This window comes from Rhinichthys klamathensis, unplaced genomic scaffold (genome assembly GCF_029890125.1).
Source record: "Rhinichthys klamathensis goyatoka isolate OS25496 unplaced genomic scaffold, OSU_Roscu_1.1 h1tg000369l_1, whole genome shotgun sequence".
Taxonomy (NCBI): domain Eukaryota; kingdom Metazoa; phylum Chordata; class Actinopteri; order Cypriniformes; family Leuciscidae; genus Rhinichthys; species Rhinichthys klamathensis.
Window position 1 is genome coordinate 2,649,241 of NW_026606877.1, and position 21,099 is coordinate 2,670,339.

The following is a 21,099-nucleotide window of genomic DNA, read 5'->3' on the forward strand; positions in this document are numbered from 1 at the left end:
AACACATACTAAATATGTGTCCACAAGACTTTTGACTAATGCTGTGATTCACACCTGAGAAGACAATGACCCGCATAATGAGCAACATAATGAGCCTTTCAGTCAGGTATGTCAAAGAGAGGGAGCGACAAGAAAGAATGCGAGGACAAAAAAAAATTATATATATATATATATATATATATATATATATATATATATATATATATATATATATATATATATATATATATATATATATATATATTTATATATTTATATATATAACAATTATAATAAAATTTTGAGTACAGTCATACCTGGAAACAAATTCTGTTCCAATAGGCTATATGGGCCAATATAGAGAATTGGTTCAAAGTTAGAGTTGGAAACATCTTGAAAAAAATGTGTCTTTTTCCACAAATTTTGTATGCATGCAAATTGTATAATAATTCTCATACTGTATTTTCAGAAAGTTTTGGAATATGTGTCCTCTCCCCAAATGTGTTGCTAATGAAACACAATAATAAATAATGTAATGAGAAAGCTTCTGTCGACCTATTAAGATTTTGTTTACATGTACCTTGTAAATATTTTTTTTTGCTAATTTATTAAAAAGTTTCACATGTAAATCATCAACAATTACAATTTTAACAATATTTTAAGTGTAATATTTCTTTGTAAAAAGCACAAAGTTTATTGTAAGTAATTCAAAGTTAAGGATTCATTAGTTTGAATATACATGGGAACAAACACTATAATACAATCTTACTTGATAATTCAATATACCTACTTTATTTTTGACAAACATCCCATACTATTTAACATATGAATTGGCGAACACAAGCTTAATTTATGTGGCAGTAGTCTATTTTACAGTAAAATCTTTATGATCTATCCAAAACTGGTCCTCGAAATCGTGTCTAAACATTCATTAATATATGAATATATGGTATATAAATGTTAATTTGCAGTTTAATACGCTGCTTATACAAAGACATTTTATTTGTTTTGATTGCAAGTGGACACATAAAAAAGTAGACATTTAACAGTTTATTTAAAAAAATTCTTATGTCTGTATGACCATAAATGACAGAGTATTTTAAGTCAATTTTGCTGCTATGTGAAAAAAATCCAGCAAAAGGGTTAATTCAGTTTTGTGAAAAGAAAAGGGAGCAAACTAAAAATAGACAGACTTAAAGCCTCAGTGCTCCAGCACACATATCCCAGCATACATTTGATATCAGGCTTTATATAATACATTTAGTAGATTCATTAAATGTTGAATACGCACTATGTGATTACCTGTTGCTATTTTCGCAAAGTTTTTAGTCCTTTTAATTTAATTAGTTTAGAATTATAATCACGCATTTTCACTGTAAAGAGTCTTGTAAGGGCTTAGTAAAGGAAAAGGGAAAATGTGAGTTCACATTTAATCAAACATCAAAGCAAACCTAAAAAGTACTCTCAAGAGACAGCGTGGTGTTCATTACTTTCTTTATTTCTATGTGCTCCCCATTACAAAAACAGCCTCAGTAGTGTACACTTCCATTACAACTAACAAAAGTACAAATTAAAACAAAAATAAATGACTGCAAGCAACTGAAAGTGTCTTTGTAAGCCAGAACAATAATTCATACCTAAATGGACATGGAATTGTGAGGATAAATACGATTTATCCTTTTGTATTGGGTGTCTGTCTGTGGCTTAGGGATTGTCAATTTAGCTTCAACTATCTCACATTCTTTTGTTTCTTAAAGCTAGTCGATTTGATCAGAAACTAATTCTTTATTAGCAGAAAGTGAACAATATTTTTTTTGTGATGCACAACAACGTTCACCTCAGCTTTCATCGGTTGAATGAAGTTCAAAGACAACTGATTCTATATTTATGCAAATGCACCTATTGTCTAATCTAGAGGATCAAAATCCACAATAATTTTGCTTTTATTAAAGCAACGAATTAACTGTAAAAACAGTTTCGTGTAGGATTGGGGAATTTTTGGGTGAAGGACAATGAATCACTGTAAATGGCAGCTTTGTTTAGGATTTTCTGTACATTATTTCTATTCTAAAATGGCTGTGAAACAGCTTTCCCTTATTATAACATCTCAAAAACTGAGCATGTGTCTTATTGTATCTAAAATGCCAGTTAAAACAACAACAAAAAAGGCTATTCAAATGTCTACTTTTGTTTCTGCATTTACTTTTGTGAGCAACTCTTACAACTCAATGGGAGCATGTGTTTTTTTCTGAAGTAACAGATAATGAGTAACACTTAAGACATGATATTGAACTTTGAATCTCAATACATACTCTAAAGTTCTCAATGGTATACAATAGCTTTACAGTGGTACACAGGTGAAAGTGAGTGTATGGTTATGAACAGCTGAACTCCACTGATAGATTAACTGGTCTCCTTGGTATTGCAGTCAGATGCATTGTGGTTGAGATTTAACCCTCGATAATAAAAATAAATAGCTTTCCTCTCCCTCAGACAAGAGATATCGTGTGCAGTATAAGATCTCCAGAAAGTCCAGCTTTACTCCTTCAAAATCCCACCTGAAACATCCAATTCATTTCACAATAAATATGATGTGTCTCCTATATCAGCTGCTTGATGACGTTCACACGAAATATTGTCATTGGCTAAAACAATTCTGACTGAAAAGGTGAATACATACATATGACATAATGGGAGAAATCTGAGGCATGTGTCAAAGAGAAGCCTCAACATCATGGGTAAACATTTTAGCGGAAAATAAATTATTTAGGAGGTAAACAGTCTTTATTTGATGAGAATTTCATTTGATCGATGACTTGCTGAGAGGCTGATTCATGAGTGACAGAAATGCTTTTGGAACCAAAAGTTGATATTTTATGGCAATTTTAATGCTTTTTCACCGATGTTTTTCCTTTGGCTCACACCGTTTTGAAATACATATTCGTCAGTGCTTAAATCATGACTGAAAGCACATTTCCTATTAAAGTGTTCTTATTAAAGTGTTCTTAACTTTAAAAGCACCGATAATGGTCCTGAATCTCCTATTTTAAAAATCCTCAGCTTGTTTTTTTTTGTTTTTTTGAAAAAATAATACTGACATTTTCCATATACAGTATTTACAGGAATGTTCATAAATATTATTTGGTCAAACAAGTTTGGAGCCGTTCAAAATAAAACTGTATAGATTGTGAAGTTTGATGCAACTACAAGCATTTCCTCACGAGTACCACCAGAGTCTCTTCACCTTCATAGACCAGGCTGCTGAGAGGATCATCGTAAAAAAGTCTTTGGCACATTCCCCTTCACAACAGTGTGTGATTGACAAGTGTGTTCTAAAAACAAATACTGCTGGCGAGGGAATTGAGAACATTTGAAAGTGAACCAGCACTTTACTCTCTCTTGCTTTCAAATATCTTGAGGATGATCTGAAGGGAATGATGAATGTTAAAGATCTATATCTACAACAAACAAATAAGAGAGAGAGAGAGAGAGAGAGAGAGTCCAGAGGGGAAAAAAGAGACAAACTAGCCTTCATCTCTCCACCTCGGATGATGCTGTTGGCCACTGAGTCTCTTGGAAACTTTCCAGCAGCCATGGTGCATCATTAGCGGCGTTCTCGTTCCACAAGCTATGGATCGTCATTGCAGGCAGATTTCTCGCGCCAGGTTTGAGGAGCTTTTGAGTTTTGCTTTTCTCGGTATGGGGTTTGCGAGGCGGGGGAGTGGCGGTTTGCTTGGCAAATTGGCCTTGTGACGAGGATCCCCGCTGATGCTGCTGAGGGCCTTTCAGTGTTCCATTAACGGCTGAGGCTGAAAGTGTCTCCAGAAATTGAGAGGCTGAACCGAAGCGAAGTTCCTCTTCCATCTCAGCAGCTTCGTGCAGAAGAGGAGAAAAAGTACCACTTCGCTTACTGCAGGATTCACAGCAGAGCTTGTTGTAACCTGGTATCGAGCAATAACGAGCCAGAACCTCCATCTGACAGAATATGGACTTGTCTCCTCCGCATGGCTCATCTGTCAGAGAAGCAGAATGCTTTTATTCGGTGCTGTTTTAAGCAGTTTCTCACAGAATATTTTCACATTTCAGCTTTTTTAAATATACAGCAGGAACGATCTCTTTACATACAGTACAGTAAAATGCACTGCCCATGCAGAATAATGTCAGTATTTCACCCAATTCATAGCTTTGACCACAATGTGAGTTCACCCAAAAGTTTACCCAAAAATGAAAATGTTGTCATGGTTTACTCACCCTCAAGCCATTCCAAACCAGTATGACTTTCTACCTTTTGTGTTTCACATCAGTATGACAAATCAGTATGACTTTCTGCCTTTTGTTTTGTGTTCCCATTCAGTTTTTTTTCAACCAGTACCCTGGTCATTCTTTTTGTCAAGTCTGATGTTGCACATCCTAGTTTCAGTGTCCAAAAATGAATATACAATCCCAGTATGCTGTATTACTACTGAAAAATCATGATCCTAACCTTTATCTCCACCAAAATCTCAGTTGGCCAAACAATGATTCATCTTTTCTAAATATTGTTAAAATATTGGTGTCTGGGACGCCATGAGCCTAGAGACTAGTGTACATTAAGTATTTTTTTAAATTATGCTATGAATGAATAGTGCTCATAAACAGCTGCTGAGATTGTATTCTCACTTGAAACGGAGTTGAACCAGAAACAGTATTCGACATATCAAAACTTAACAAGCGGATACTGGGGTTGTCATGTTCTAAAAATGAAAAAGCGAATAATAAAAATGTACAAAAAAGTCAATACCACATTTTCACTTATTTCATAATCTTCTTAAACCATACAACAGTTAAGTATATGATTTTCAGACTGAAATGTACGATGTTATACACTTATAATCTTAACAATCTCTTCCATGAGATCTTCAAGAGTGAATTAATCCTTTGAGTTGGATCTTTTCAATGAATCAGTTGTCATTTCACAAAATGTTGCATTAATCAAACAGTGTGTTCAAATCACAAAATGGTGCTTTTGCATCCTTTTTGAAACTTAAAAAGTCCTCATTTGTTGCATTGTATTAAATTGTCATCAGATGTGTTTCAAAGAAGAAATACCTTCATACAGGTTTGTTATGGCATGAGAGTGATTAACTCTTTGAAAAGTGAAATATGTACATTTTGGCTGATTTTGAGGTTTTCACAAAAATGAGTTCATTAAGCCCTAACCTTCTAGCCTGGGAAAACCCAGACAACTTCCGGCAAATTTAGATTTGCTCTGAAAGTTAGTCAGGCAAAGAGCTCATTCAAGCCCATTTCCAATCCGTCGAAATCGCGGCACCAATCAGAAACGTTGGGGCGGGGCTTTACACGATGACACAGTGCTGGGATTTTGAAGCAGATTTTGTAGCCTATATTACAAAGATGGATGCCGTCGTCGAACATCACTCGTTCGAATCAGCTATCGCGTCTGTTTTAAGTGATTTGAACGTTTCTTTTTAGTTAAAAACCGAGCAAAGAACAACACTCGGAGATGTTTCTCCGCCGCTCTGCATACGTCATCTCCTTCATCGCTCTGATTGGTTTTAGGTCTATCCACGACGTCTGTTGGTGACGCCCCTCTGGAAATGATTTGTCTATGACGCTTTGCCAGACCATAACTCAGTTACAACTGAGAATGGTCTGGTTTTAACCAGGCTACTAACCTTCCTAAATCATGAAAAATTCACTTTTTCTCTGCTCGCTTCTTAACGACTGCCGCTTCCCCAAGTTTGGTATGGTTGTAATGTTGTAATCAGCATTCCAATTTTGTGAATATTCATGGCGAATTCTCGATAGCATGAGTCTGAACCAATGAAAAGTGATTTTCAAACTCATGCTAATGTGAACAAAACGATCTTACTCGCGCTAACTGACAGATCCGAAGCGTGCGCATGAAAGATGCCTCCCAGACAGCACATGATCCCGATATACATGTATACACAGAATTACAGTATTTCAAAATATCTGTCTTGGCGAGTATTCACGAAAACATTATCTGTTATGTCTTAAATTAACGTTTGGTTAACTGTTGGGGAAAAACATCTGATGTGTAACATTATATTAGATCCGTGCATTAGTAGGTCTTAATATATAGGCTGTCTGTCTCAATTGTGGTATCATGGAAAAAAAGTTGAATATATATTTTTCCTATAGATATTTTGACTTGGTGTGTGAAAAATGTGGTGGTATTGCAGGATTTTAATGCATGGTTGCTAGGTGATTTTGTTTTCTTTTCACAAAATTTACTTTTTGACTATCAAATTCAAATAGGTGTAGCTCTGTCATTTTTGTCTCATTCCAACAAATCATACATCATTTTAAAGGTTTTTTTAATGAGAATGTAGAGAGAATGTGAAAATAACTTTTTTTTTTTTTTGTTCATTGTGACTCTTTTTGCCAGCACGGGTCACATATGCATATCCTAAAGTAACGCGATCATCAACATTAAACAGCATATAAATCAAAACTGCCTAACGTTACCAAATAAAATGTCGACCCAGGACGAGATATAGGACTGTGCAAGCCCTGGAGCAGTGGTGGTAAGTAATGAAGTAAAAATACTTCGTTCCTTTACTTAAGTATTTTTTTCGGGGATCTGTACTTTACTTGAGTATGTTTTATTTGCATCTACTTTCACTTTTACTCCAATACAATTTTAAGGACAAAGTTTACTTTTTACTCCGATACATTTCCCCATGCCCGCTCCAAGTATTTATTACACTGGCTTTCCAAACCAATGAAAAACTTGTTTTTCTTTTTTTAAAAAGAACGCGCAAGCTCTTTGCCATGCGCTCACATAGCAGTCAGTTCGCCATTGACCACAGAAACCGGTGAAGGTGCAGCTCTCGCTGCCAGCAATGATCCCAAGATTTCCGACAGGGATCACCCATGGCCATATATCAATGATATGTTTAAATTCACTGAAGTCAAGGGAGATTAATATCGGCTGAAATGTCTTCTTTGCCTGCCACGGGTGAATTAAATTTCAGCATTCAAAACTTCACCCTCAAATCTGAGAAAACATATTGAGGTGAGTTGACGTTAAAGCAACACTAAAGAAGATTTTTTACCTTAAAATAATGTTTCCAAAATCGTTTCAGCGGTTCATCAAGTCGTAACAGGGTGAAAGGCACTTCTGCCTTTACTTTGTGGTCCTATATCTGCTAGAACCACACTATATAAGTTTGCTAGATCGGGTCGCGTTTCTGTAGTTCGAATGAGACATAAGAAAACTACAAATTTGACTTGCTTTACGGCAAGCGTTACAATTGGACATCATTCACTCTAAAGCCGGTGCTGGATAAACAGTGGATAAACAGCGAGCATGCGTGCGACAGTAGGCTGTGGTAGGCTAAATTGTAGTAAATTGCAATGCCGCTTCTAACCTGAAGGGGGACCGCAGAGGAAAAGTTCTTTAGTGTTGCTTTAATGTTACTATTGTTAGCCAGGTGATTTCATATTGAAACATGCCTTGTAAACAGCTAGCTAACAAATCCTTAATTGCAGTATCTAATCTTATCATTTGTTCAAATAAAACATTCCATATCACTCCCAAAACAATTGATCTGCCTAATTATTGATATTTACTGTTAATTTGAATATTTACTTTTTACTTTCGGTACTTAAGTCTGTTTCAAATCAGATACTTTTGTACTTTTACTCAAGTGATGTTTGAATGGAGGACTTTCTACTTTTACTGGAGTAATTTTTTATTTAGGTATATATACTTTTACTCGAGTATAACTTTTGAGTACTTTTACCACCCCTGCCCTGGAGTTGTTGATGGGCACGATCTAATCCAATTTTGATCATCGTTCTGAATCCGATCTGGATGTAGTCTTTGGCAAAAATGCATTTTTGCTCAAAATATGTATTTTATGAAACTTAACCACATTCAAGTGTTATAAAAAAAAAAAGAATTATGCTAGAAAACAAATATTTTGTTGTAGTTGTTCAAAAGCAGAGGTTCTGTTCTTTCTTTTGATATATTGCATGTTCCGATATTCATACAACAAATCATTCTGGTGGCCATGAAACTTGTTAAAATGATCATAAATGCTGGCGGTGGCTGGCAAAAAAAAAAAAAAAAAAAAAAAAACGCTGGCGGGGAAAGAGTTAAATGCTGACAGAATGTCATTTTTTTGGGGTGAACTATCCATTTAGTCTTGATAATTAGTGATGTAATTGTAATGTAATTACATTTATGTATATACATATATGATGATAATGTAATTCTGAAGCCAATATCAAACTCAGAGGTCTGCCGGTGATATGGCCTGGAAAGTCATATGCATTGCATATTGATGCTTATGTGTGGGTGTCTTTTTCTGATCCCCTCAGCTTTATCGTATTGTTCCTTCCTCCTCTCACTGTCCTATTCAAAACAAAAGTAAAACTATACAAAAAATGGTCCTCAGTAAAAAAGGCCATTAATTAATAAAAGTCATAATAGGGCCATTCCAGTTTCTGAAGTTGGATTATGGACAATTTGTCATTGTCTCACTAGTGTAAATGTCTGATAAATCGCATTAATATTCTCCTATATAGTATTGTAATTATATTTTAATAAGACATTGTAGTTCTACAGTGTCACCTTGTCTGTTCTGCTTTTATTTTGAAAAGCGCCGTTTTTCTTCTTCTTATGTTTTTGTGACGCAAAACTTCGAGCCCGTTCTCATTCCAAGGCGTCATATACTGACGCTTTTGCCAAAGCGTCTACATCCAACGCACATGGCACCCTTTAGCGTCAATATGAGACGCAGATATATATGGGCCAGAAGGTGCCTCCTAGTGGTCTAACCCTAACCCTACCCCAGACCTAAACCTACCCATAACCGAAGTGTGTTATATTGACGCTAAAGGGTGCCATGTGCGTTGGATGTAGACGCTTTGGCAAAAGCGTCAGTATATGACGCCTTGGGATGAGAATGCATTAACTTCCTGCTACTTTCTCTTCACAATGTGGTGCTTACGCATCGTCGGAAGAACGGTAAAAAACTGGTAAACACGTTAGTTATTTATCATGTTCATCCATTTGAATCTTGTAAAGAAAGAGTTTACATTGTGATTTTATTTATTTTTTTCATTGTTTGTACATGTTATTTCTAAGACCTACGAACTGTGAGGGTGTGTCGAGCTAGAGAGCATGATAGCTGATGGCGGAAACTATTTGATTAGCGTCCTTGGAGAGCAGAATGAGGTATGAAAGAAAAAATGTGTCTAGTGTATTATTATCAGAAGGGATTTTGTTTAAGGAAAAGAGAATGTCATTACTTAATTTGTTTATGGGTTAATTGCACGTCATCAATATAAAAGCAATATTATTTCTGTGAACAATTATAATATATTGTATTTCATTTAAAAGTATGTGATATTTATTTGTCTCAAAGGCTTAAAAACATTTCATTTCATATTCATATTGGTTGTTAGTTAAAATGATTTGTATTGTGTGTAAACATGATTAATATGTGAACACAATTTTGTGCGAATTATTTGTGAAGCTACATAGAAGCATTTTGTATTTCTTCTGTTTTCTTCTATAGTTGTCACGGTGTTCATGGTGCTTATGGTACATGGTGCACGTTGAGAGGAAGAAATAAATCGACACCCGTTTGAAACTCTCTGCCTCTTGATCAATAAATCCAAGGGGCCGCTACAACTAGGAGAACCACCAACTGGCTGTTTCACAGATGAAAAGAAAATGCCTTCAGCTCCCTAAGGAGTCCTGCTTTATATGAAGCTGAAAAGGTAAGCAGTGTGCCGCAAGTGTCAGTTGTAAAGGGTAGATGTTTTGTTAACCTTCCACAGAGATGGATGTCATCCAGGTGCGGCTTAAGCCATAAACAGGAATTACGGGTAGCGTCATGCAAGCAGACACATAAAGAAAGTGCTATTCACAGTGATGTCTGCTGAAATTTATTTTGGATTTCTAACTCTTATCACTGTAATCAAGACACACTGAGTTCTAACAAATAATGCTGACCAGCTGAGTGTTACTCAGGAAACATCCTGAGAGCAGCAATAGAGTTCTCTTGAACAAAGTCAGGCTTTTATGTTTGTTAAGAAACTGTTTTTTTTCTGTGCTGTAGGCAGTGCACATCACAACAGCCAAACATGTTGCATAAAACACAAAGATAAATGTACAATTTCAAACTCATGGGGTGTGAAAAATGTTCGGTTTAAGCTTGTAGGCATTGCGTGGCCTAATTACAAACTTTCTCACACGTAAAATGCTTGTCTAAATAAAAGCTCTCAACAGGCAATTGAGATGGGGTAAACACGCTTCACCAGAGAGCAGTTGAGAAGTTCATAGACCACAAAAGCATTCTGGGAAATTCACTGTGGTTAAGGGCACCATGAATAATGTCATCAATGTAGATGAATTTGTTCATTGTGGAATATTTTCTATTCTCTTTCAATATGCTTTCTTTTGTTGAAAGAACAACATGAACAGTTTAGCCATTCAAGACCCCATAAAATCGCACATTTTCATCCCTGTGCTGAAGTGTTTCCTGTTGAAACCAATTTCCTGCTTTGGGTTGCAGAAATTGTAATGATGTGTCTGTGTCATCTTACCGTGACAGGGTCCTGGCCTGCAGGGTCTGTGTGACTCAGGCTTCTCGCCGGTGCATTGATCTCCAATGCGACATGTGACCAGGCGTCGCACCACACCCTCCCCACAGGACACTGAGCACTGAGAGATAAGGAGGATGATGGTAACCACAGAAAAATACACATGGTTTCAAACATCTAACACTGTCCTAAACAAGCACAATGCAATTGTATCTGTCCGCATTAGGACTTTTCACACTTAAAATAGTTAATCCTGGGTCTTTTTAAAGCCTGGGAAAAAGGAATCCTTTGTTATCTTTATATTTCACATTGCTCATAATTTATCTGGGGTTAACAGTTAATACTTAGCATTCATAAAATGACGTTTCACACTGTAGATTCTTAAACCCTGGGTAAATGTCCTTATTTACATATGTGCTGTGTCAGTGTTACTGACTGGATGACTGTGCATTCAATTTGTTTACGTAAAGGCTCTTGCATTGCGCATCCTCATGTTATATATTGCAGACTGTACTATCAAGTTTATCCTGAATGTACTTTTCGGATTTTATAGGTGAAAATCTAATGATTTCTTCTTTACTCCAATTGTTGCATTTTCTATCAGCATTTGACATTTTCCCACTCAAACGCTGAAACTACTGTTTCTGTCAGGACCACTATCGTCAAATACGATTGACAATTAGCATACAGTTGGGTTGGCGGTATAGTTCTGTTCTGGGCAAGAACTCCCTGCGCATCCATGCAGCCTATAGCATTGATAAGAGCAGGGAGAGCAGCAATAATCCCCCTTAGGATAAACAGAACAGAACCAACATGGATGTATTGCAGATATATACTCGGGGTTAAAAGCAGTTTTTAGAACACCAAAGTTAAGCGCAGTGTGAAATAAATACAATTGAATCAAAGCCAACCAGAAAATATTTTCAGTCACAGCTGGTTAGGACAAAAAAAAAAAAAGCCTTTTTCGCATCGCATATTGCTTTTATGTCCTGTTTGGTCAGCCTATTCAATGACTTATTAACAATATTCATTGACACAGCTTGGTGTTAATCCTTTTTCTTGGGGTCAAAATCAATACCACATAGACTGGTTCACTAGAGGATTACACCTATTGACAGTGTACTAGCTCAAGCTTGATATCTCTGTATAATATTTACAATCATCAAAAGACTTCTTGGCAATTTAAACACTCAAAGTCTGGATTTTAGCTTTCTGACACAGCTGGGTAATAAGGTCACTGTCATGAAACATTCTCTATGGTTGACTTTTTAAATCATTATTGACATAAAAATCATTGGAAATGTCAGGCCTCACTTGGACACTGCTAGTGCAAGAAAACAATTCTAACTTCAAGGTAAAAAGTACAAACTAAAAGGAAATAAGTCCTGATTTTTTTTCTCCAGACGTTTCTTGACTCTCCAAACAAAAAAAACATTCCTTGGATGAGGTAAACACGTTCTTAAATAAGACTGATTTCACACTGATTTCAAGCCCAATTACACTGAAAACTGCTTGCAGAAAGTATTTCTTTCTGCTGAGCTTTGCAAAATATAATTGAGCATTTTGGGAAAGTGAGAAGATTGATTCCTTTCAAAAACCTCGACAACTAGTGCTTTTGTATTGATAGCCTCAAAACATCATGTGACCTGAGAAAAATGTACCTCTGACCAGGCCCCGGTCCTCCATTGGGCTGGGCAGGGTATTCTGTTGCATGCCCTCCTGATCTCAGGCTTTTCCCCACTGCAGTATTTGCTGTGGATGGAGCGGTTAGTGCCCTCGTGAAGGAACTGGACACAGCGCACAGTGCGGATTTGGTTTCCCAAGCTCCCACAGGTTTTAGTACAATGTTCCCACTCTTCTGTGATCCATCTGTCAGAAGACAAATTAAATGTGGTTCAATCCACTTGTTGTGACATATCGAATACTGTTTCCAGATCCAGGCTTCCATTTTCTCAACAGCTGTTTATGAGCACTGTTCATTCATAGCACACCTTTAAGCTAAACTTTTAAAAACTCAACTCAAAAAACAATATTTTAACAATTCAGAAAAGATGAATAACTGTGACCAATTGAGATTTCTATAAGGAGATAAAGGTTAGGATCATGATTTTTTTTCATGCATATTTTAGCACTGTTTGTTGTTTGCTTTTGGGATCTGATAGATTGTTTGGACCCAGAAATGGCAATGTGTGATGCCAAAATAAACATATGGATAAATGGGCATAATTGAGATATGATATATGGTCTGGACATACTGTAGACATCCATGTGCTTGTGTCCACAGACCAACAACTGAACAATTATAAAATATTACAGAAGAAATATATCCTGTATAAACAGCCCCTTGGTCTACCTCGGACAGATTGATAAACTTGATTGCAAGATGTATTGTTTATGTATTTATAGGTTTATGTTCAATGTTATGGCTTTTTTTACTTTAGAAATTTGTATTACGTCTATTTGATGGTTTCATCTGTCATGATCATGTAATGTCTTCACATTATGTAGAGCTTTGATATATTAATTATAATGAATTAATCAGGCCGGTAAAATCCCATCACCACCTCCACGTGGTGCTGGCCGGAAACCGACGATTTATTCGATCGGGCCAATGGTGAGGGTGGTCAGTGACAGACGGTGTGATGCGTCGGCTGACCGAAACTTCCTGTTGCATCAAAAAAATGCAATGTCTAAACGACATTTGGATCCGAATGCTAGGGCGTCCCCCACAGGCGACGCGCGCCATCCCCGCCCGAACAATGCGAAAAGTGGACGAGGGCTACCTGCTCAATGACGGGGCAGGCTGAAGACGCTAGTCCAACATCTACGATTTGCAACCCTCAACATTGGCACGCTTACTGGAAGAACCCACGAATTGGCCAGCTCATTGAAAACCCGGCACGTCGATATTGCCTGCATACAAGAAACGAAATGGAAAGGCGCCAAAGGCGAGAGACATTGGAGAAGGGTACAAGTTCTACTACTATGGAGTGGCAAACAACCGAAATGGAGTGGCAACCATCGTCAGTGAGAAGCTGCGCAACAATGTCATTGAGGTCAACCGCATCTCGGATCGCCTCATGTCAATCATGATCGACACTGGATCGGTGATCAATCAACATCAATGAGGATCTCCTGATCGGCGGCGACCTCAATGGCCATGTTGGGGCTGTGGCAGACTGGTACGAGCAGGCACACGGCGGACAAGGCTATGGTATCCAAAATGAAGGGGCGGTCAAATTCTCAATTGTGCAGAGGCCCTCGATCTGGTCATTGCCAAAGCGTTTTTCAAGAAATGTGACTCCCATCTCGCCACTTATATCAGCGGTGGATGATCGACCCAGATTGATTATTGGCTTATACAACGGCGCGACTTCAAGCTGGTCATGGATGCCAAGGTGATTCCATTAGACAATTGCCTCCCAACACCGGCTACTAGCCCTTGATCTCCAGCTTAACCTCGGCCTCTGACCCCGCGCTCGACTTGCCAGTCCTGAGAAGATCAAGTGGTGGCGCCTGCCCGAGAAGACAACACAACTGGCTGTCGTGCTCAACACCCACATCGCTGTCAATGACGGCGACCCGCCTATTGAAACACTCTGGGCAAACATGACTAAGACGATCTGTGACGTGGCGGGAGAGTGCCTCGGTGCAACCATGCCAGGGCAACGATTCGTAGACAAGCAAACACTTAGTTGTGGTGGACCGACGAGGTTCAAGAAGCTACGAAGGCTGCGTTCAAGTTGTGGCGTGTCTCACAGGTGGCCGACGACTGGCATGAGTACAGACGACAGAAGTCGATAGCGAAGAAGGCGGTGGCTACCGCGAAGCTCCGGCACCACGCCAACCTTTATGCCCAGCTCTACACGCCTGAAGGAGCCAACCAAATCTACAAACTCGCGAACGCCCGCCATCGCTCAACACTGGACATCGGTCAAGTAATGAACATCAAAGACGCCAACCACCAAGTCCTCCGTGATCCCCCCGTCATTTTGCAACGCTGGAAAGAGTACTTTGACTCGATGTGCAACAAGGAATTCCCGCCTCCACTGATCACAAGCACCGCCCCCATCCCCGGGCAGGTACCGCAGATCAGCCCCGCAAAGGACGCAAAGAAAGGAAAGGCTCCGGGACCCCACAACATTCCCGCTGAGGCATGGAAGCTACTCGGACGCCGATGCACTGAAGTCCTTGCCCGACTGTTTAATAAGATCATTAACGAGGGCACCACTCCCTCAACGTGGGCTGCCAGTGTTACGGTCCCGATCTGGAAAGGCAAATGCGACGTCGGCGAATGCAACACCTACCGCCCGATTCGCCTGCTCTGCCATGCCATGAAGATATTTGAGGGCGTAATTGACGACCGTCTCCGGAAGATCGTCTCCATGAGTCCCAATCAGTGTGGATTTGTTAGAGGAAGCGGCACTACTGATGCGATCCACGCCGTTAGGCTGGAGAAGAACCAGCAAGTACACATGGCCTTTCTCAACCTCGAGAAGGCATTTGAACGTGTGCCCGGGGATCTCATCTGGCATTCGCTCCTCTCTCACGGTGCCCCCGAAGAGTACGTACGATGGATCCAGCTCCTCTACACCAACACCACCAGCGTCGTCCGATGCCCCGCAGGCCTGTCCGAATCGTTTCTAACCACTGTCGGCATGCACCAGGGATCCGCCTTCTCTCCGCTCTCAGTGCATGGACAATGCCACGGGGGATATTCAGGCGTCTCAGCCCTGGTCACTTCTATTCGCGACGATATTTTCCAAGCTGACGAAGCCCGTCGTGGGCTTGAACATCAAGTGCAAGACTGGAATAAGCGGTTGGACGCGCACAGATTGCCCCTCAACATCAAAAAGACTGAGTATATTAAGTGCGGACCCCAGACCGACGGGACAATCAGAGTTAGAGGGCAGCCATTAAACAAAGTCACCGAATTCAAATATCTCAGTTCGCTCATTCGGAGCGATGGCGACTCCCTCCCTGACGCCCGAGCCAACACGGCATGGGTCAAATGGCGACAAGTCACGGGCATTCTCTGTGACCGCCGAATGCCCATACCACTCAAGGGCAATATTTATAAAACCTAAAGATTCATAGAAATAAACAGTCTGTAGTCATAATTCTAAGGAGAAACTCAGGAGAATACAAACATGTCAAAGCATAAACAGTACCGGACAAAGAACTAAGGGGTTAAATACACAGGGAGAATTAATTAACCAGAACAGAAACATGTGCTGGATTTATCAGAAAATAATGACCAAGGAACACAGGCAAAACGGGAGCAAGGAAAACGAAACCAAAACCCTATGAAACTAAACAGACATAGACATAACCCTGACATTACCTTCACAGTGATTAGTTTAATCTCTATACTTCTTCAGGAATTAAAATGATACTTTCAGGCCAACTCAAAACTATTATATGTATTGGTGAATTGGTGGCAATAATTCGTATGAATTTGTATGATCTAATTGGTACGTTTTCATACGATCCATTTACATAGCATAGTTTTCAGATGAATGCCATTATAAAAAAATGTACATGAAATCGCCACCTTGCAAAATATTTACATTTACTCATGAGATTAGGTTGGAACAAATATATAAAGACAATTGCTAAGTACATTAAAATGTTAATCATTCTGATTTAAAAAAAATCTCAACAGTTTTCAAATATCCTTATCTGCCTATTATCATTCACAGGCCTGTCCCATTATTTCAGGACGATAAAACTGCACAACATTTCCTCCTTAAACAACAGGAGCTTCCGTCCATTATTCCTTGTCCCAAGACAGACCATCTGCTAACAAATCTGTGTCAGATAAAATTAATCATATGGACTATTTAGCAATCAGAATGTGATATATATTTGCTCTGAAAAAAAGACTAAAGTTGGACACATCTAAAGCTTCTTCATAAACCTCAAGATCAATCATACAGCCACTGAATATATACAGGGCAGAACACATGTAAAATGACACATGGTCAACCCTGACTGTATTAAAGACTGGTTAACATTGAATAACTACGTCACGGCATTTAAAGGAGAGAGTTCACCCAAAAATGACAATCCTGTCATCCTTTACTCACCCTCTTGTTGATCGAAATTTCAGATAGTTTCAGTAATGTCTGTTGTTGTGTTTTTGTCAATGGTCGCCAAAGCTGTTTGGCTTCCAACATTCTTCAAAATATCTTCTTTCACAAAAGAAAGTCATACAGGTCTGGAATGACATGAGGTTGTAAATGATGTCAAACTTTTCCTTTTGACCTGCAACACACTTGTGCAAGTAAGGATCATGTTCTGCGGTTGAACCAGCCTGTGTAACAGAAAGCACTACAGAAGATCATTTGTGCCTCGTTTGTCACTTCATCCACATGGTGTATGAGCAGAGGCATCATTGACCTTTGTGAACTGGCATAATTAAACAGTGCCTTTTCTACTGCTCATCGACATCTGTGAGATACAATAGTCGTGCTGAAAAATTTAAAAACCCTCACCTTTATGTTACATTAATTTTGTTGAATGCAGGAAACAATGCATGGCTTAATGTAAAATGCATCTCTTCTACTGTAGCCATCTCTTGCCATTGTAATGTGCATATCCCAAAGTGCTTTTAGTGATCATGTGATTTTAATTATGTTACCAGCATCATGATTGATTACAATGACATGCTAAACACAATAAACAGCCACATGACATGGTCAGGAAAATCAGCATTGTCAGTTACAAGCAGGTTAATGCTTTTTTTTTTTTTAGTTAAATATCTGAGGAAGTCAATGGTCATTCTTTAAAGGATGTAATTAGAAGCTAAAAGATGTGAGACATACAAAAATGTATCACAGTTTCCACAAAAATATTAGACAGCAAAAAAAGGTTTTCAACATTTACAACCAAGAAATTATTATTAATAATTGAGCACCAATAATAATTGATTATAATTGAGAACAAAAGCAGCATTTTACAATGATTTCTGAAGGATCATGTGAGATTGAAGCCTGGAGTAGTAGATTTGCCATCGTATAAATAATTTACATTTTAAATTATATTAAAACAGAAAAGAGTTATTTTAAATTGTAATAATATTTCACAATATTACTGTTTTTACTGTATTTCTGATCAAATAAATACAGCCTTGGTGAGCATAAGTTCTTTTAAAAATAAAAAAAACAATCTTAATGTTTCCAAACTTTTGACCAATGCTGTATATTCCCCACCCCGTGCATGTTTATTAAATATTTCAGTTAATTTAATTAATGCTTTTAGCAATATGAGATGGGTATTCTTAGTTGCCTTTCACACATTTTACGCCAAAAAAAAAAAGGCAAAGGAAGCAGAGAAAACTGAAATGGCCACCACCCCGCAGAGACAGCTTCAAAAATGAGGAAGATGAAAAATTTGGAAAAAACTAAATTAGGGCAAGCGAACGCAAAGGGAATGGGGAAAAAGGAAATGCAGGAAGAACTGTAGGCGCAATCTAATCCTCTGCAGATGTGAAGGGAGGAGGAGCCCTGGAGACTGATGGGCACACAGAGGAATATCAGAATCAAAATAGGAAGCCGCTGAATCTCCAGCAACAGATCATCTTGTGGAAAATGAAATGATTCTGCAGCAGCTCCAGTAGTTTAACATTCACACATTAACATTTCAACTTTTGTTATTTAATTTTCTGTACCCAAAACATCATTTGTAGTGCACATTTAAGGAAACCATTTATGATAACATTTAACACTTCCTGGCTCAGCTAATGTTCGGACGCTCTTGCTTACTGCTCCGCGCTTTGCTCTATCACTTTTATATTTTTATATTGTATCTCCTTTTATCACCTAATTTTAACTTCAGCAAATTTAGCACAGTACTCAAATGACAAAGCTTGGATTACTACAAAAAAGCAGAATTATTTTATCCGACCAGCACCACTGAAAGCCATCAGCTTACATTCCGGGGAAGGGAAAACACAACTGCCTACATTCAAAAGGAAAAGAGAGAAAATGCCTCTTCTGGTTCAAGAATCTACTTGCTGCACAAACTGCCACAGATTTTTACAAAGGATTGCAGTTCTTGAAACAAAGTTACTTGCGGGACCACCAAACCAGATGGAACACACAACAGAGCTTTGTCATGGACGCCCTCAGCATACAGCAGGTGAGTCCCATGAACCTATAGTGCTCCTCGACAGGCCATACTGAGTGTAGAGAAACAAGTAACTGATCGACATACAAATCGATGGCACAAACAGGGAGCGAGACCCAAAGGCACTCGAGACATCAGATTGTCACGAGCATCACATATTGCCGCAGTATAACATCCTCTACCCCATATACTACCCCTACCACCGCCTATACATCTTGAGAACAGATTTGAAGTATTAATGAATGTAGATGACGAATCCCCAAACGTGATGAATGTGATCAAGCAAAGATCGAATCAGCCAGTAGCTAACACTGATGCTAACTGGCGCTCAAGGTCGAGCAGACAGCGGCACTCAGCTCAGAGTGAGCGCAGCCGAGCCCAGGACTCTGATAGTGGGTGACTCCATAATCAGAAACATTAGCAGCAGGGATACAACTACGTCCTGCCTTCCACAAGCAACAGCATCTGATGTAAACAGGGAACTTCAGAACATTCTGATGAAACATAAGACCGCAAATCGACTTATCATTCATGTGGGGAAGAATGATATTCGTAAAGAGCAGGCAGAACTCCTTAAGAAGGATTTCAATGAACTTTTTGAAACACTTTTTGAAAGACATTCATCAGTGGACCACTCCAAGCAAGAGGAACAAACAGGTTTTCATGGTTGCTTGTGCTTAATACGTGGCTGCAAAAAACCTGCAATATAAAAGGAGTGAACTTCATTGACAACTTCAATCTTTTCTGGAGTCAGAGACAACTGTTTCAACAGGATGGCCACCACCCAAACAAACTTGGTTCAAGAGTGCTAAGGACAATATCTACTTCTCCCTCCATCATCCTTCTGCAGTGTGTAGGGCTGTACTCAACCAAAGAAAATCTTGGTCGACTGAAGTCCTGAAATTTTCGACTAAAAATGACGTTAGAAAAAAACCCTGTTAAATTAATTAGCTGCGCACAGTGCGCAGTACTGTACTTGGTAGCCTTGTTGTCCGCCTAAATGAATTATAAATAAACATAAAAAAATATTTTTTTACCTAATTATTTTGCACTGAAATGAGTCTGACACACGAGTCTGTCGGCTCTGACAGCGTTGCATCATGTGCGCCTGCGCAATATCATAGCCTATGATTTCCAAAAATAGTACTATGTTGTCAACTAGTGATATCATCACAAGAACATAATTTAGACAATCATTTTTGTCATATGTTATAATAATAAGTTATAACTGTCAGACACTATCATTCCAGCCGCTCTGTGAATGTCCTCGCACCGAGCGAGGCCTAGGAGCTCAGCTTCGTGGCTGAGACACGAATAGACTATAAACTTAAAGCTTTTACTCTTAATAAACACAACAGGCATGTCCACTTTAATAAAAAAATAATATTTATTAAACAAATCAGATCAAGAGCAGAAACTAAATAAAGTGCATAACTGAAAAATAAAGCATCTTAGGCTCAAAACTAACACAAACAGTCGGCACAGCGCAATTGCGCATTAGGCTCCAAACAAAAAATAAAAAAGTTAGTTTATTATCACACTAAATCATTGAAATATGCAAATTCTGATATGTTCACATAGCATACTCAAAACAGACAGGGCAAGCTAACGCAGACAAGTGAGCTTACCACTTTTAGATGATATGTCATGTTTGTCGTTGAGCTGTGGAAAACTGTTGCTTGCAAACTTTGCATTCGACCCTTTTCCCGTTATCAATTTTAACAAAATGCTGCCACACTGTCGATTTCTTTGTTGTTGACATGTTAGAAGAGGACTGACTATTAAATGCTCTCACAATTAAATAAATACTATTCAGCATCAAACCTTCTATAGCCTACTTATCGTTCTCTCTTGGGTTGGGCTAATCCAAAAAAGGTGAAAACAAGGGGGGTGTTCTGAAGACAGACTGTTACCTGTGAAACAAGGATACTCTGAAAACACCCCCATTAGCAGTTAGTGCTTTCCACCTGATAAAATGAGCGCGCGGCAAAACTGATGAAATGAACGCGGCAAAACTGATGAAATGAATTTGGTCGAACCAGAACGTATTGACCAATTAATCGACTAATCGACTGGGACAGTACAGCCCTAGCAGTGTGTGCCAATCCACTCAGCGTGAATGGCACACACACACACACACCTGGAGACAGTATGAATGACCACAGGACAGCAGATCTCCTAGAAGTGGTAAATGCCTCACTTCTCTTTGGGAGGTTTCCTAATTCCCTGTAAACTGCAGTTGTCAAGCCCCTCCTGAAAAAGAGCAATATGAATAAGACCATTTTAAGCAACTATAGACCGATCTCAAATCTTCCTTTCATAGGCAAGATCATTGAAAAAGTTGTCTTCAATCAGCTGAACAAATTCTTAAGCTCGAAAGGATACTTTGACAATTTTCAATCTGGT

At 38.7% G+C, this 21,099-nt stretch overlaps 1 protein-coding gene across 4 annotated transcripts in view; it reads right to left on the reverse strand.

Moving 5' to 3' along the window:
• Window positions 1–3,040: 3,040 nt before the first annotated feature.
• Window positions 3,041–21,099, reverse strand: part of adamts3 (ADAM metallopeptidase with thrombospondin type 1 motif, 3) — a 196,752-nt gene continuing 178,693 nt past the window's right edge. For all 4 annotated transcript variants that reach the window (XM_056233352.1, XM_056233351.1, XM_056233349.1 and 1 more), the window contains 3 exons: window positions 12,225–12,432; window positions 10,567–10,684; window positions 3,041–3,992 (listed from right to left, as the gene is read on the reverse strand). In XM_056233352.1, the coding sequence (XP_056089327.1) occupies window positions 3,511–3,992; window positions 10,567–10,684; window positions 12,225–12,432 (808 nt within the window). In that variant the 3' untranslated portion in view covers window positions 3,041–3,510. The remainder of the gene's footprint in view (window positions 3,993–10,566; window positions 10,685–12,224; window positions 12,433–21,099) is intronic.